The sequence below is a fragment of the Fringilla coelebs genome, assembly GCF_963513975.1.
Source record: "Fringilla coelebs genome assembly, chromosome: 18".
Taxonomy (NCBI): domain Eukaryota; kingdom Metazoa; phylum Chordata; class Aves; order Passeriformes; family Fringillidae; genus Fringilla; species Fringilla coelebs.
The window spans coordinates 9,333,923-9,351,983 of record NC_140044.1 but is presented as its reverse complement, the minus strand read 5'-3'; the positions used below and the strand labels follow the sequence as shown (position 1 = coordinate 9,351,983).

Sequence of the window (18,061 nt, the reverse complement as noted above, 5' to 3'; positions counted from 1 at the left end):
TGAAGTCCCCATTGGCTGATCAGCAGAGGGTGCCCATGGTGGGCTCCTAAGGAGAGATAGATTCTGTGTGCAGCAGCTCTGCAGGACAAAGCTGGAGCTGCTGAGGAACATGGACAATGTTTTCCAGCCTGCCTATTTGTGGGAAACCAGAGTCAAGCTGGGTAAATGATGTGGGTTTTCATTCTGAGCTGAGGACAGGCCCCCAGAGGTGTTCTCACAGATGCCCTGCCTTGTTCCACATCAGTGTTGGTCTCAAGGCTACTGGCATCCCAGTGGGATCAGAAGAGCTTGAGGAGGACGTGGGCTCCTGCTCCTCCACTGGTGCGCTCACACCCTGCAGCAGCTGGAAACTCTCCTGCCTGGGATGAGATGATGGAGTTCACAGCTTAAGCAATAAAACAGGAGAGTCAGAGCTGGAGGACAGGACTGCTCTGTTCCCAGCTTGGTGTCTGCAGAGACCTATGGACACAGTTCTTCTCAGGGAAGACACGTGTTTTCCATAATCATCGTGTCAGTCCCAGGTGTAACCAGAGAGCCCAGCAAAGTGGGATTGCAAAGCACAGCAGCCCCCAAAACCATGGGGCTCTCTCCAAACACTGCTGCCACAGCTACTCCGTGTGGGTCTTTGGAACATGGCAAAGGACATGGGGGCAGCATTAGGAAACTGGAATCAGATGAGCACCATGACACAGGATTGTTCAAAAATATACATACACATACCATATATATATATATATATATATATGCATATGTGTTTTCCTAATGCACACCCTCATATGCTCCATAAGGCATTTGCATCTGCATGGAGGAGGGAGCATTATAAATGGATTTACCATACACAAGGAGGGCTGCCATCTCAGAGAAGGGAAGCCAGTTCCCGGAGGGACGTGTGAATACGTGTGTTCTTTGAAATCTACAATTCCTGTGGTGAGTTTTGTTCCCTGCAAGGAGCCCTGGCTCTGCTCAGTCTCTGGATTAAGATGCAGGTGGTCTTTAGGTCAGAGAAACTATTCCTCAACTGATAACTACAGGGTTTTATTCTTCAAGAAATGATAAAACCACAAAAAAAAAAAAAAGTTTCTGCCTCCAGTTTACTCTTGAGTTGTCCTTCTGGGGTCATCAGCCCAGGAGCCAAAGCAACACCCCCAGCCAGGAGGCAGTAACACTGCTGCACCAGGGTCAGGACAGTTGCTGAGCATCAGTAGGGGAGCACCAGCATGGTGGAGTTAAGGAGAAGTGGGGCCAACAAGATTGGGGGGAAAAAAAATGTAGCAGCTTTTCATAAAAAAATTATCCCAAGAACTGTTGTCACATTGGAGTGAGTCTGTGTGATATAATTTAATCCTGTCCTTCACAGCAGGAGAAGGAAGACACATGGCATGGCAGTGTGGCTAATGCTGCCTCCTCTCCGCCTTCTCCTCCAAGTGCCCGACCTGCTCCGCCAGCTCAGAGACCTTGGCTTGGCAGTCAAGCAAGTTGTCCTTCAGTCCTGTTATTTCCTGAGAGTGGGCAGCCAGTGTCCCGTTCATGTGGTCCATGTAGTCCCACAGACTGCCCGTGTGTTTCTCCAGTTCCTCCCTGATGTCATCCAGGCTGCCGGGGATGGCCCCCAGCCTGCCGCAGGCGCTCTCCACCCGCGCCACCCGCTCGTCAAAGCGAGAGACCTCCTGCTGCAGGCCGTGGGCCACGTTCCTGCAGGAGCTCAGGTCACTGACAATCCTGGCTTTGAGTCGTTCTAGGTCTCCCTTGAGGTTCACGACACGGCGGTTGCTGAAGAAAAGCTGGGAACCTTGGTCATTGACTTTCTCCTGGATGGAGTGGACCTCATCCTCAATCTTCCGCTCGTGCTCATCTAGTGAGGTGTTAACGTGCGTCACGGTGTCTGAGTACTGGGAGACGGAGTCCTTGAGCCCTGTCAGAGACTTGCTCACAGTGTTCAGGTTGATCTTCAGCAAGGTGATCTCCCCTTGCAAAGCCCCCGATGCTTCCTCCTCGATTCGCCGCTGGATCTCCAGGATGGTGGCGTTCAGCTTGCGCAGGAGGTCGTTATTGCTGTCCATGCGGAGGAGCAGGTCCTGGTTCTTGTTCTGGCAGTCCTCGATCTCCGTCCTAAAGGTCTCCACATCTTTGGAGGCAGAGGTGCAGCCCAGGGAGCAGGTGCTCTCCAGGGTGATGAGGCGATTCTGCAACGCCTCCAGTGTCTCATCCGTCCGTTTCCTCATGCTGGCAAGCTCCCCTTCCAGCACAGGCACCACTGCTCCGTCCATGCCCATGGGAGAGCTGACATTGTTCAGCTCCCCCACGATGGTCATGAACCTGTCCTCCAGGGTCTGCATTTTGTCTTCAAAGGCAGTCCTCATGCCATCCACCTCTGCCACCACCGTGCCTTTCATGCTGTCCTCTATACCAGAGCAGCAGCTCCCCGTTTCCCTCTCTGTGGCATTGAGCCTGGCTTCCAGGTCCTCGAAGCGCCCTTCAAAGAGGTTCCCTAGGGTGACAGTGGAGATTTCTCCGTCCAGGCGTGAGTGCAGGTTCTTCTGGGACTCGGAGATGCTGTGCAGGCCTTTCTCAAGGATGTTCATGCGATCAGTGAGGTAGTCCAGGTTGCTGCAGCAGCTTTCCACCACCGTCAGCCCTTGGATCTGGGTCTCCAGCTGAGAGATCTCTTTCTTGATCTCCAGCTCCTTCCCATCCAGCGTCTGCTGCAGCCGCAGGTTGGCGGCTTTCTCCTCCTCGCACTGCTGCCGCACCTCTTGGATGCGGAAATCACAGGTGGTCTGGATCTTGCCCAGCTTCTTCTCGAAGCCGTCGAGCAGCTCTCCCCGCAGGTTGCTCAGCCTCGTGTCCACATACTCCTCCAGCAGGTCGATGGAGGTGAGGGGCGAGGGCCGGGCGGATTCCAGCAGGTGCTTGATCTGCCCGTCGTGGTCCAGGACCATGCCCCGCACCTCGTGCAGCAGATCCGCCTTGGTTTTCAGCACGTCGCTCACCTCGGTCACTTTGGTCAGGATGTCCCCCACGGGAGGGTAGGTGGCAATGTCAGCTTTGTCTGCCACGTCCACCAGGCCGTCGGGAATGATGCCGAAGCCCACGGAAGAGTCTGGCGTGCCCGGGCTGTTCATCAGGGAGCCGATCATCTTGGTGGTGTCCTCCTGGATGGCCAAGCGCAGGCGGTCCCCCAGCCCGCTCACCATGGTGTGCAGGCTGTCGTAGGACTGGGAAAGGCGCCTCACCTCCTCCTCCAGCCGATCCAGGCGGTCCCCGAAGAGGCCAGGCAGCTTCCTGCCTGCACAGGGAAAGAAAAACATGTCACAGACATATTTTATGAAAAATCCTTTTGCCAGGATCTTTTCTGCTGAGAAGCTGAGAAGCTTCAGCTTCTCCATGTTTTGCTGCTTCGGAGTGTGATTTGGAGAATTGTTTACCCAGCATGTGAAATTGTTTTTACTTGATGACCAATGACAGCCACCTGTGTCGAGGCTGTGAGCAGTCACAAGATTTTATTATCATTCCTTGCCTTTCCTTGCTAGCCTTCTGATGAAATCCTTTCTTCTATTCTTTTAGTATAGTTTTAATCTATCATTTTCTTTTAATATAATATATATCATAAAATAATAAATCAGCCTTCTGAAACATGGAGTCAAGATTCTCATCTCTTCCCTCGTCCTGGGACCCCTGTGAACACCACCGCATTTGGTGAGCCCCGAGTGAGGAACGTTGCCACAAATAGAGAGGGCACAGTGAGGGTTGGTGCTCCTTTAACTTCCCTCCTTTGAGTCCTTTCCCATAATAACCTTGTGTCCTGCCCTCTGTTATTGTCATTTCAGCAAAATCTCAGCCCACATCTCTCCTTAAGCTATCAGGAAGCCCTCTTTCCTCTTGGGATCCAGCCCTCTGTTCCCAAGTTCAACAGCAGGTGATGATAACAGCCCAGGAGAGCTTCATCTTGAGATGCCCCCTATCAACACCATAATTAATGGGAAAATGCTCTAAATCCATGAGGAAAGGCAATTTTGAAGCTGCATGTTTTGAAAGAAACAAGATTTAAAAACCAAGTGGTCCTCAAAGCAATCAAATGTCAGGTCTCTGATGGAAAACTTATCACCCACTGAATTTTTGCCAGATTCATGCTCTACACTGGAACAGAGAAAACCTGGAGGTTCGAGTGCATGACAATGGTGTGGTGACCTGGGGACATGAAGCAGGAGCAAGATCTCACCATATTGATTCTTCTTTGGTCCTGGAAACAGGTCAGGGTGGCTTTTGGGATAGGGAGGAAGTCTGGGCATTGGAAACATCTTTTGCCCAGGGGGCATTTTAGGGCTGGGATGCTGGGGCAGAAGGCCAGGCTGGTCTGTCGGGCTGTCATGGCACCCTTCTCCCATGAAGCCTGGGCAGCACCTCCAGGACAGCTCGGTCACTGTCTTGTATCCAATCTTGTACTTGGGCCTGAAGAAGGTGCGGTACCTTGCCAGGAGAGGGGAGGGAGAGAGAGAGAAGACAGTTTAGAGAAGCAACCTCAACATCAAGCAATAGAGCAGGGCCATGGTCCTGTTGGGTGTGGGAGATCTGGGCACATGGGGAAGCCTGGCTGAAACCCTTGTGCTGCACCTGCAGACCATGGCCCATCTTCTCCAAGAGCTCTTGCTGCACCATAGCTCATTGCAGCATTACAGTGGGGTTTTGGTTGAGTATTTTCTAACCTGGGACACTGTGGTGATTTAGAACTGCAGCTCTAAGTGTATTGCTGCAGTCCCTGGCCTGATAAGTGACCACTGTGACAGATGCCACACTGTTTGGCAACTTCTCAGAGAAGAGCTCTCAGCAGAGCACAAGATGGAACTGATTTCAAAAGCCCTGCAAGCTCACATCACTTTCAAGAGGGAAGGGGACTGCTTGTAAAAGTGGTTTGCACTTTGAATTGACCTCTAGAATTCCCTAGTGGGATCAAAAAAATCCTCTTCTCAACTGTAATCCTGTCTGGAAGCACCCATGAGGGTTGAAATACCTTTGAAAAGGCATTTTCTCTCTGTGTGGAGGGCATCAGTTTGCTGGGAAGCCCAAAGGGGCTTGGGCTGGCCTGGTGAGGGTCTCCAGGGTGATGCTGTGATGTGCACAGAGGGATGGCTCCTTACCCTGCCTCCTGCCTCAGCTGGGATGCCCTGGGAAGTGTCTCCATCACTAATTTGGGTATTGCAGCATTGATTCTCCCACAGCCAGCACACAAGGTGCAAGCCCACCTCACAGCTTCCCCCTCTGCTCTCACTCTGGATGGGGTCCCACCAGCCATGGGGGAGGATTCAGCTGCTCCCTGCTTTCCTGTGGGGCAGCAGTGCTGGAAAAGGGCCCTGCTGGCACCTGTGTTCCCCCACCAGCTGAGCTGAGCTGTACAGGGCTGAACACGGCACTTTTCTCACCACCTCCAAACACCAATGCTTTAAGCCTGCCTTTTGGAAATTTCCAATCTGAATTTACCAGGGCCTGAAAATCCTGAAGTTTGCTGTTTTGCAACAACGCACATCATCAGCCTCCTGTTCTTCTCCAGCACGTTCAGCAGAAGGTCTTGGAGGAGCAGCACAGAGGGGCTGCAGAAGGCACTAATCCATCAGTCAGGGCAGCACGTGGGGCTGAGTCCCTGCCATCCATGTCCTTGTCTGAATTCAGTGTCCCCAGCCCAGGTTGCACCCCCTGGCAGTGCTGCAGACAATTCCCAGTGGGATACAGCCACCTCCATACACACCACAGGGCAGGGGGATAAACCAAACCCAAAGCCTCTGCTCTTTGAATCTCTTCAAAACTTCTGAACCTCAATTTCCCAAAGGCACAGTTTCAAAACAAGCTCTCCTTGATACTCCTTCTTCACAGATGCTGCTGAATTTCAATGATCTTTCCTTCTGTTGTAGTGTGTACCACTGCCTGGATGTACCACAGGAGATTGCTGCTCCAGCCATTGTCAGGGGGTGAAGAAAAGTAGCATCCAAAAGGCAGAGCACCTTCTCTGTGCCATCCCAGCACCTTCTCTGTGCCATCCCAGCACCTTCTCTGTGTCATCCCAGCCTCTGCAGAAGAGCTCAAAGCCTTGGGCAACTCCAAATCTTTCTACTCCTGCTCCAAACAGCTGCAAGGGGAAGTATTTGCAGCCAGCTGTGCAAACATTCACTGATGGGCCCAGCATATGGAAAATCCATGTTTCCCTTTTGTACATGGATGCAGCATCTGAGGCTCTGCAGAAAATTCAGCTGTGGGTTCATCTGCCCTTAGTAAACACTCTGGTTTCACCCTGGTTTTGTTTGAAGGAGACAAACAGAGGACATCGTGGAGATGGGAGAGGCTTTTATCCTCCATGGGTACCAGCAGCTGCAGGATGTCCTGAAGTCCCCAAATGCTGCTAAAACACTTGTGATGGGAAGAACAAGTGAGTGAGTGGGTCCAGCTGCCCATCTCTGCCAGGAGAGGATCTGGGCAGAGCCCATGGCACCACTGGGGCATGGAGAGTCCCAGCCAGCTGCCACAGGACGGGTACTAGGCTCTGACAAAAACTTCTCTCATCCCAGTTTTCCTCTGTGCTCAGCTCTGCTCCACTCCTCCAGCCTGGGGAGGATGCAGGAGAAGAGCTTTTCCACATGGAGCAGCATCCCTGGACGGTGGTGAAGCACAAAGTCCCTGCACCACTGGTGGCTCCAGCTGTGGCACAGTAAAGTGTTTCCCCCCAGCACTGACCAGGTGGCAGAGTTTTGCAAGTATTTTCCTGGAGTAGGAAGCACTGAGCCATCCCCAGCCACAGGCTCCATTTCCTCATCCTCTCAGCCAGGTTCTCCCTGAGCTGCCATCATTCTGTCACATTGCAGGTGTGTGACAAACTGCTTTCCTACCCACTCGCACAGGCACCTCCCCACTTCCCATGATTTACAGATTTTTTGCTGAATCATAGAATATCCTGAGTTTGAAGGGACCCATAAGGATCTTTGTGCCCAGCAACTGCACAGAACACCCCCAAAAATCACACCATGGGCCTGAGAGCATTATCCAAATGCTTCTTCCACTCTGTCGGGCTTGGTGCCACGATCAGCTTCCCTGGGGAGCTTTTTCCAGTGCTCAGCTGCCATCTGAGTGAAAACCTTTTCCTGATAGCCAATCTAAACCTCCCCTGACAGTTTCTGAGGAGGGATAGAGCTCCCTCTCCCTCCTGACAGATCCCACCTTGCCTCCTCCCAACACCCCTGCCCTGCCACTGCCTGCCATGCCTAGGAGAAGCCCTTCAGCCCCTTTCACTGCCCTCTGGAGAGTGGGGGTTCATGCTCAGAACGGTGGCACAGGGTCTCAGGAGATAAATCTCTTTGGGAGGGGAAGGGAGCCATGGCCCAGTGTGCCCCATACTCACAGCACTTTCCCTGGGCACTTGGGTCCCCAGCTGCACTTGTGGTACTCAGCCTTGACGTAGCTCTCGGCCCCGTCCTGCAGCGTGCACGTCACGTTGCGCTGCACTACGTAGGCACAGTAACTCCTGGGGGGACACAGAGAGACACTGTCACCCCCCACCCAGCAGGGACACTGCCAGAGAGCTCTGAGGGCACAAGCTGGAAGGAGCCCCCCAGCTTGGGCAGCTGCTGGGGAGGGGCATCACAAGCATGCTGCAGGAGCGTGGTTCCTGTCACTGTCACAGCCACGTTGTCACCAGTGCTGGTGGTGTCCCCAGAGCTGGGCTGTGCTCGGCACAGCATGGACTGTGTGGTGAGACAGGCTGTGAGGACAATCAGAATCCCAGCAGCAGCACTTGTAGGAATAGGATCCCAGAAATAGCTCCAGCAGTGCCTGGCAGGGGTGGTCTGTCCTGCTGCAGCTCCTGGAGCGCTGCCAGTGCAGAGGCCAACCCAAAAGCCTTCAGGCCTTGCTGTGGGTGCTGCCACAGACAAGGCACAGAGGGGAGATGCTGTTCTGTAGGGCTGCACATCGTGGGTCCCTCCATCATGGAGACAGGGACACGGAGCAGATCAGTGACGGAGGCTGAAAGCCCCTCAGATCTCTGGGACAGTGGGTACAGAGAGCCTCTTCCCTCCTGCCACCCCCCTGCAGTGGGTGCCACAGGTACCAGCCAGCTTTCCTGAGCCAAGCAGCACGGCCAGGCACTGAGGAGGAGCTGGCTGGGAGGAAGGCAGCGTGTGGGAAGGATGTAGGGCTGCTGTAGGACAGATGGAGGCAGAGCTGATGGCAGGAGCAGATGGACTTGGTCCACAGGGGCAGAGACAGCAGGCATGTGTGGGGAGGCAGGGATTAAGGGCAGGGGGATGTGGCAGACGGCAGAGCAGGAGGAGAGGAGGGCACAGGCCCAGGGTGCAGAGCTGAGCTGAGGCAGGAGGTCAGCGGGAGGGAGCAGATGGGCCAGCGCAAGCTGCAGGTGCAGAGAGGTGTTCAGTGAGGCGGGAGGACGTGGCTGCCCCTGTGCCAGCTGGGGGCTTGGTACGGATGGGTAGGGAGCACACTTTGTCTTCACCTGTTTGCCATCAGTGCTTGTCCCTCCTTCACTGATCTTTCCCCACTCAGGGCGAGCCAAAGTGGCCCCTGAGTGTGACACGGGGGGCTGGGGGAGGGCTGTGCACACCCACCCTGTGCACACACACACACACTCAAACAGGAGACACCCAGCCCTTCTTACCAAACCCTTCTGCTCCATCCTGACTGTCACAGCCCCTTTCCTGTACCTCCACCTGCCAGAAGTGTCTCGACATCATCCAGACCACCACAGCAAGCCCATGAGAGCTGGGCTGAGGCCCTACAGCTCATTTCTGTGCTCAGCTCCTAGGCTGCTTTCCAGAGGCCATGTGATGGCCATGCCAGGGAGCTCTGCATCCCAGCCTGTGACCAGGCAGCTGAGCTGCAGCAGATGCCACCCAGAGTGCCCCCAGTGCATCCAGAGGCTGCACGATCTCCAACAGCCCCCCAGGGCATGAGCTCTCTCTGTGGAGCAGCAAGGTGTGAGCAGGGTCATCCTCCCTCCAAGCCTCTCTCTGCTCCCTTCCAGCAGGGATCCCCTGATCCCACAGCCCCAGCACATCCCACTTGCTGCCCCCAGGAGCTGCAGCAGCACATCCACCCCAGCCCCTCTCTGTTCCCCCTTTGTGACTGGCATTTCCAGCCTGCCCAGACCTGAGCAGCTCTGCCCTGGCAAGGGGCTGCCCGGCTCAGAGCATGAGCAGGGCCCTGCGCTGCTCCCTGCTCCTCCACAAGTGAGTCATTCATCCATGCACAGGACCACAGGAGAAGGAAGGCCAGCCACTTCTCTCAGCTGGAGAGAAGGGAGTTAATGTGTGTTCATGTGTGGAAATTTAGGATCACAGTCTATCCATAAATCCAGGACCTGCTTACAAACACCACCAGTTGTCTCTAAGTTAGCTAGTAGCCAATGCAGGCAGATCTACTAGCCACTACTAATGAACCCTTCCTACCTGTGACTGCTCAGGTTAGTGTGGTTCTGGCTCTCTCTCCTTCTCAGAACCCCTTCCCTTCTCACACACCTGTGGCAAGCAGTTTTATAGCTCCAGCCTGATGTTTTTAGAGTGAGCAGCTGGAAAATGTTATGGGTTTTTGAAAGCTCTCACTGGCACTGCCAGTATTGTTCATCCCCAGTGTTACTTTATTCATTTCAGCTTGTTTGTAACCCCACATCCTCCCTCTTTCAAAGGAGCCCGGCAGAAACTGCCCTAGCAAACAAGCAGAGAGGGAAGCAACACCCCCCCTCTCCGCCCCCAGTGTAACAGCTCTTATGCAACTGAACGGAAAAAGTCTACAGTTTGTGTAAAACCCACATTCCTCACTGCCTGAGCTTTCCAGGTTTCTTGAAAACGTATTTCAACTCCAGCATGTATGTATTTTACAAGCAATTCCCTCCAAAGCTGTTTTCACACGTAGGTCTGTGCACTGCCATCCTCCCCTCCCGCACATCACCGCCCGCCGAGGTCACGCAGAGCAGGTACACGCACCTACCCCAAAACCACACACGGGCACCCCCATCCCCACCTCCCCCAGCCCCGTTCCGCACCGCACCGCACCGCAGCACACGTGTCCCCACCGCACGCAGCCCGTTCGTTCCCTCCTGGAAATACAACTCCCGGAGCCTCCTCTAGATGGAGGGGGGCACTGAGACATTCGGACGCTGCTGCGCTGCCGCCAGCCCTCGCTCAGTACCTGACGGATGATACGGAGCGAGGGATGCCGCGGCCGGTACCCAGGGACTCCCGCCCAGCCGGCGATACCCGCAGGCGAGCCCTGGGGAAGGCACCCACGGTCGGCACCGGGGTTTGGGTACCCGCGGCAGCCCGTCCCCCGGGGACGCTGCTCGTAGAGCCCAGAGGCGCGGCCGGTGCGCGGTGGCCGCGCTCTGTTCCCGGTAAGGGATGCCCGACGGAGCCCCGGCTCGGTGCCGGGCACGGCGGCTCCCGGTGCCCTCCGGACGGGTTGCGCGGCCGCGGCCGGGGGTCGCTTACTTGTGCTTGCCCACGGGCTTGCCGGGGCCGAGCTGCGGGCTGGAGCCGGCCGTGTAGAGGCTGTACCTGCCGCCGTAGGGCAGGGGGGCGGCGGGGGGGTAGAAGGTTCCCTTGGCGTCGGCGAGGGCCAGCAGCGTCCCCAAGGAGAGGCAGGCGAGCAGCGCTCCGCGGCGGCGCAGCGCCCGCGCCCGCCGCATGGTCCCGGCCCGGCAGCGGTGAAGCGGGATGGGTTGGGATGGGTTGGGATGGGATGGGATGGGACGGGATGGGATGAAATGGGATGGGACGGGATAAGATGGGATGGGACGGGGCGGGACGGGGCGGCCGCGGGGCCCCGCCGGGACAGCGCTGCGGAGGGGACCGAGCGCCGCCCGCTGCGCCCTGCCCGGCCCCTGCCCTGCCTGTCCCTGTCCCTGTCCCCAGCCCTGCCCGGCCCTGCCCGGCGGCACACGCCGCTCCGCCGCCCGCCCGTCCCCTTTTGTACGGCGGCGGCGGGGGCGGGCCGCGCTCCTCCTCCCGCCCTCCCACGGCCGCCGACCCCGGCCCCGCGGGCGAGGAGACAAAGCGGAGCCCCCCGACCCCCATTCTCCCCCCGTGCAGCCTCCCCAGCGGTGCTGCAGCCCCCGGCCCGGCCCGGGAGGAGCGCTGCCCACCCGGCGGGGGATGCAAGGGGCTCGCACCCTGTCCCGGCCCCCTCTTGTCCCCTTGTCCCCATGCCCCCTCCCCGCGCACTGGGAGTTTGCCCCCACGGGGTAGCAGGTGCAGCGGGGTCTGGAGCCCTGTGGCTTCTGGTTCCCCCCATTCCCCAGCTCTGCCCTGCTTCATCCCGGAGCACAAGTGAGAGAAAGGCTGAAGCGACCCCAACGCTGCCCCCGAGGACGTCTGTGCTGCTGGAGATTGGCAGCTGTCACTCATGTGGCTGGCACCAGCATGGTGCATCGAGCATCCCCCAGCGAACCCAGCACCTGCAGGAAGGGGGAGAGGGAAGTGGCGCTATTTTGGAGCCCTCCCCAGATTTTGGCTTTGGATCCAGGCTCCAGGAGAGAGGGAGGAATCCTTTGCCTTTCCCAGCAGACCCCTGCATCTCCCATAGCCAAGCACATTTCATCTCTCATGACTCTGGAAGGCATGTTTCTGCCTCCTTGCCACCCTGCCCTGCAGAGATCCCGGCTAACCTGCACCTCGGTGCCCCCACCCACAGGTGACCAACTGCAGGGAGCACCCTGAGCACCCTGCCCTGCCCTGCCAGCCCTCCCCAGGCCCCACACCATTACCCACAGCGATTCAACACCCTTTGTGTGAGCCACCGCTGTTAGGTGGGAGGAAAGGACCCCCACCTGGGGCACTGGGCATTTTGGGAGGGGGTAACATCCCCAGTGCTACCCAGTGGAACTCTTATTGAAGCCCTGCGAGGCGAAGCCATGCCAGGGAGCAGGAAATTTTGTGATGTATGCAGGCAGTTACCTTGAGCATCCCACCAAAACCTCACCAGAGGTTTTTTGATGAGACCCCTATTTTGGCCGGCAGAAGCCAGCTTTAAGTCAGGGAAGCACCATGACAAGGTGTGCCATGCTTCTCTGAAATTCTTGGAAGAAAACAAGAGGTGGCTAAGAAAAGGTGGCTGTGTGAAATTCCAAATGAAGGAGTGAAACCTGCTGCTGGGGGAAGGAGGCATCAAGGCTTGGGCTGAGACAGAGATGATAAGATACTGAGACAAACAGCCTTTTTCAGTTAAAATGAATCTTTGGCTCAGTCTGAGGTGAGTACGGAAACATTATCAGGAGAAGAAAAATCCATCAGAAGGCCGAGCTGGGAGAGTCAAGCTGGACAGACCAGGCAGAAAACCAAGAAGAGGAAGCCTGAGCACTGAAGCAGAGCATCCTCTTGGTTCAAGCTGCTGCAGGGTGTTGCTGAGCCTGTCAGGCTGCACCCCAGAGGTGCTGCAGCGTGCTTTGTACGTGGTACATTTGGCAGCACATGAAGCAATCCTCATCCAGCTGGTGCACTGAATTGTTCTGCTCCTCTGGGATGCTGCAGGAGGGGCGGTCCACAAGCAATTCTATAAAAACAAACAAAAGCTGACCGAGCCTGCCTGGTTTAATACTGGATGCCAAAGTGGAGAATGAAGTTTGAGCACGGCCTTAATTTTTTTTCCCTGTGCGCAGGGAGTGTGAGCCAGTTCTAATAACAGCATGCTGCACGTGTGTGTCTGAGGCCTCCGGAAAAAAACATCTGGTGTTGCACGGCTTCAGAAAGAGCCCTTGGCCCCAGCCTTGGAGCCTGTGCTGTGCTGGATGGGTACAACAGGGCTGAGTTAAAAGTGCTCCTTCATTCTCACCAGCTTGGCTGGGAAAGGGAGGGAGGTGGGAGCCGTTGCTTGGGTGGGTGTGTCTGTCTGTCTGTCTGGCACTGCTGTCCAAACTCACCTTTGAAGCACCAGATTTCAGAGTGAGGCAGGATCCTCAGAGACACTGAATCCCATTTTCTTGTTCTATCGTCTAATTGTTTATGAAAAAAGACATCTGAGTAGGCAAGAGAACGCCAAACTTAGGTCCCAGCTGAGGAAATGGATTCATCATCAGCTCTTTTGTAAGACATCAAGGAATCCATACAGGAAAGAGCCATTATGGGTGCCCCAAATCGTGGGGAAAACTCTCATGTGCCTTATTAGCTGTGAGCTAATCCAGCCATGAGACACAGAGCAGCAGGAAACTGGGATTTGTGAAGTTGCTCTTATCAGGGAGCAGCTCAGGTTGAGCTCTCTGGTGCTCAGCTGTGCTTCTGGCAGTCCCCACCACACTGCAAGCCCTGGCCAGGCACAGGAGGGTGCCCATGAGGAGCCTGGCACGGCAGCCTGGCTTTGGAGAGGTCTCATGTGGAGAACAAACAGGAGACTCCCTTCTCCCAAGGCATCCTCCCAACACGGGCATGTCCCAGGGCTGACAGAGAAGATGCCAAGCCCCATCTCCCAGAGCTGTGAAGCACTTGCTGAGCACTGAGCTCTCCAGCAGAATGGAAGGGCTTTGCCACACTGAACTGCTGCCAAAGGGCTCTGCAGAGCTGCTCTCTGGTCAGGGAGCACCAGCCCTTGGTTCTTCCCAGAGGAAAGATCTGCTTTCTCCCCTGGCTTCCCCTGCAGAGTGAAGGGGATCAGAGCTGCTGCTCAAATCTGGATGCTGGGAAAACCCTGCCCACAGGGGTGCCTAACCAGGAGGGTCGTGTCCATCAGTGATTCCATATGAGCACATCCTACAATGGCTGACCATGTGCCTGGGGAGCTTCCTTCTCCACTTGGACTGCCAGGAGCTGATTGTTTTGGTTACGCCTCTCACTCCTGCACAGCTATGCTCCAAGCCAGTCCAGAAATGAATAGGTAGCTTTTCCCTACCAAGGATCCAGCAGGAACATGATGCAGGACACAGGAGGCACCCAGAAACAGGAGCTGAGCAGGAACTGATGAGAGCAAGAGCAGAGGCACTCAGGGCAGCTGCTCCCCTGCTCCAGCTCCTGGGGAGGGCTGGGGGAACCACCACGAGGCTAATTTCACGAGCGGATGACACCAAACAGTGACCTGGTCTGCTTCCCATGCTTTTTAATTAGCACTTGCATGGCCTCATCAGCTGAGTAATTGCCTCCCTTCATGGGTCAACAAGCCAGCAGCCCCTGACCTCCTGTTCCCATCTGGGTATGAGGTTTGGTGCCTGCACAGGGGTGGGTGTGTGCTCTTGTACCACCAGATCCACAGAGACAGCAAAAGTGATAGCACAGCCTAGGAACTCTGCAACTCAGCTTGATCTTGGCCAGGACCAGCCTTTCCCACCCTAATGCTGAGCTTTAAATAGGTACCAGTGGTGGAAAACCACCCCAACATGCTGGGCAATAAGAGGGCAGTTGCTCTCTCTGTTGCCATGGGATGGAGCAGATTGCAGCAAGAGAAATTTAATTTGAATATTAATAATAAAACAGTATCTGCTAGTAAAAATAATATAGCCCTGGAGGAGACTGTATTGAGCCATCTGGAGATTTTAAAGGAAAGGTTAGATAAAAAAAAAAAAACTGTCAGGACCAATTTGGGGTAGGGAAATGGATTGGATGGCTTCCCAAGAGCTCTCCCAGCCTGAGTTTTTTCCAAGTACAAATTCATTTCCCAAAGTGGCAAAGCAAGAGAGCAGCTCTATTTAGAGGCAGAGTTTCTCCCTAGTGATTCCCACTGGATCAAAGGCATTCCTTGAATTGGCACTCACAGAGGCTTTTTCTCTTGGCAGCGGGTCTGTGTCTGTGTGAGAGAGGGACCCTTCTGGACAGCCTGGATTTCCCAGGTGCACATCCATCAGGACCCACTCAGGGCTCATTCTCCCATGTCATAATCCCTGGGAAGATCCCACAGCTATCCCACACTGCTTCCCCAGCCCTGGGGAGGGGTGGGGACACTGTGCTGCCCAAGCTGTCAGGCAGGAGGCATGAGCCAAACCACAGCAGTGCAGTGGGGTACCAGTTCAAGCAGAACAATGATAGATAGCTCTGCAGGTGCTCCACTTCCCTAAAAACTGAGCTAAAACTGAGCTCATGATTCAGCTACAGGACTGGGAGCTCTTTTTGGCTCCCAGCACATGCTTTTGCCACATCCCTGCTCCTTGCTGGGCATGGACCACTTCTCCCATTGGTGTCAAGGGGAAGGGGATGCAGGCGTGTCATGAAATGAACGACAAGCACAAGCTGAAATGTCTCAGGTGAAAAAGGGGTAGTTTATTTCCAAACTCCAATGTTTATAGACCTTCAAAGGTGACTATGGATTGGAGGATGAAATTGCCACCTCTCCAGCCACACTGGTCGAACCAACATTTTATCAAATTCTCTCTTCCTCTAGCAAGGAATGCAAAACAATCATTACCTACATGAAAAGTGCATGAAAAACTCCATTACAAAAATGTAAACATCAGAAGGCTTAGAAGAACTTAGAAGAACAGGGCAACACAGGTGTGCAGGCAGGAGGCATCCCTGGTGCATCAGAAGCCCAGGCAAGGTCACAACATTTGTCCAGTTTGGAGGTTGCCAAGGCTTTGTTCTGAACTATCCCCTGGCTGCAGTCCCAGGGTGTGATTTCAGAGCGTGCCCCCCAAACTGTGGGGTGGGGGCACCTGGGCTTGCCCAGGCTCCAGAGGAAGGCATGGCCAGGGGCTGAGAACAAAATCCTTTCCTTGGTGGGAAAGCAGAGTGACTTGAAGTGGCCAGGCAGCCTTATCTCTGGCTGGAAAGGCACACGCTGATCGTTTGTCAAGATTAGCGCTGCGGTAGAAGGGATGGAGCTGCTCCAAATCCAGCTCACATCTCTTCCCTGGGCTCAAGGCCATTCATAAAAATGCCAGAGCAGCAGCAGCGGCAGCACATACTGGGCTTGTGGTTTAGGGAGGACTAGGAGGGGTCAACCACAGGTTATCCAAGCTCTGAGCAGGGAAAAGAATACACAGGTTGCTTTATTTATATATCCATTAGTGTCTTTCCTTCAGGAAAATGTGCAGGGAGACTGGCAGTGGGAGATTCAGCAAGGATGAGGGGCAGGCAGGAGGTGATGTGCTTAGAAAACTTTCCCAGCTGTGCCAGGACTCCAGAGATGAGAGCATTAACAGGCAACAGCCATGGAGATGAAACAGGAGCAGGATTCAGCTGCACACGGGCCAGGGTGAAGAGGATGAAGACTGAGGAAAGCAGGAGACTGCAGCCTCCCAGCAGACCTCAGCATGTTGATGGGGTGCTCTGGGAGGCTGTGGTGGTGGGGTAGCTGGCCCTGGGAGCCCCAAGGAGGAGCAGCCCTGATCTCAGCTGAGCAGGAGCCTGGGAATGCTATAAAAGGCTGGTGCCAGGGCTAGGGAGGAGTAGGGTTTTTTTCCCCAGGGTATCCAGGGTGTGAGAGAAAAGGTTGCTCTGTGGGCAGGTGAAGATCTGGGAGGGATCCTTAGGGCAAGAAAAAACTTGGTCAGCTCCTGCCTACCTGAAAGGATATCCCTGAAGCCAAAGGAAAGTGGTAGGAGCGGAAAATGCCTTTGGAGTGCAGGCTTGAGGCTGTCAGGCACAGAGCTGTGCTGGCAGGAGCAGAGCTGAAGGGATGTGCTGTGAGGGAAGGCACTGGTGCAGCTGGGGAGCTTTGGCAGGAGGAGTCCTTGCAAGGCAATTTCCATCCATCCTGGCAATTCCCGTCCATCCTGGCAATTCCTGTCCATACTGGCAATTCCCATCCATCCTGGCAATTCCCGTCCATCCTGGCAATTCCTGTCCATCCTGGCAATTCCTGTCCATCCTGGCAATTCCCGTCCATCCTGGCAATTCCTGTCCATCCTGGCAACTCCCATCCATCCTGGCAATTCCTGTCCATCCCGGCAATTCCTGTCCATCCTGACAATCCTGTCCATCCTGGCAATTCCCATCCATCCTGGCAATTCCTGTCCATCCTGGCAATTCCCGTCCATCCTGGCAATTCCCGTCCATCCTGGCAATTCCTGTCCATCCTGGCAATTCCCGTCCATCCTGGCAATTCCTGTCCATCCTGGCTTTGCTGGAGAGGGCTCTGGCAGCAGGTCATGGGCTTGCTCAGCCTGACTGAGAGCGTGGGGTCCCTGGTGCCCTCACAGAGGATCAGCCATGAGAAGAGGTGTCTGGGATGCCAGTGCCTGTGGATCTGGGAGAAGGGCTGGTGCCAGCTCATCCCCAGCACATCACATTATCCTGCAGACTGTGCTGTCTGCAGTTCCTGAGGAGCCCTGGCTTTGGGGAATTGGGTGGCTTCAGGGCTCCTGTGTCAATGTCCCTGGTGCAAGAAACAATTTCACTGCTTTTGGGTTAAAGAAACACCCCAGAACTGTTTAGATGATCTTTAAGGTGCCTTCCAGCCCAAACCAGCTGAAATGTTTGATTGCTTCTGCATAGCTCAGCCTGGTCTTTGCAGTGCTGTGCCTTTGGATTTTAGGAAGATCCATATTCTTCCTTTGCTGTATGTCCAGCTGAGTCACCCTCTGCCTTTCCTGGGAACAGGATGATGGCAGCCACCCAGCAACTGAGTCACAAAACCTTTGCTCAGTGACCTCACTGCTGCACACAGTGGAAGAAAAGCACCACAGAAGCAGAAAGAAAATACTTTTTCTTTGGGATGTGGGGAATATTGAAGGGCAATAATGCAAAGAAACTTCCTAGGTGATTTTTTTTTCTAAATTGACCCACGGGCAGCTGGTTTGTGCAGGTGAGGAAGGGCAGCAAGCCAGGTCTGCTGGGGTGACTTCAGCAAGAGAGAAGGACATGAGGAACAGCTGTGGATACAGATTTCCCTGTACCTGGTGGGCCCTCAGGGGGGATGGCCAAGTGCAGAAGCTGCTGCAGGGCTCTGTGAAGAAGCAGCCTGAGCTTTGCCCCCTCTCCCCCATCTCCTGCATCTTAGAGGCACAAGCCACACAGAACTTCCCAGGATGCACCCACAGCACCTCCCCTTGGATGAGGATTGTCCCAGTGGCCAGTGAGTGTTTCTGTGGTGACTGATGGAGAGCAGCCCACCTGGGATGAGTTATCCTGCACATCTGATTCTCTATTTTGTG

General features: G+C 55.1%; 1 protein-coding gene across 1 annotated transcript; it reads right to left on the bottom strand.

The window, feature by feature from the left end:
- Positions 1–846: 846 nt before the first annotated feature.
- On the bottom strand, positions 847–10,678 carry EMILIN3 (elastin microfibril interfacer 3; the record flags this gene model as incomplete). Its single annotated transcript, XM_084217819.1, has 4 exons — positions 847–3,286; positions 4,220–4,467; positions 7,382–7,504; positions 10,482–10,678. The coding sequence occupies 4 exons, from the start codon at positions 10,676–10,678 to the stop codon at positions 1,392–1,394; spliced, it is 2,463 nt and encodes an 820-aa protein (XP_084073945.1). The 3' UTR covers positions 847–1,391.
- Between the last annotated feature and the right edge of the window lie 7,383 nt (positions 10,679–18,061).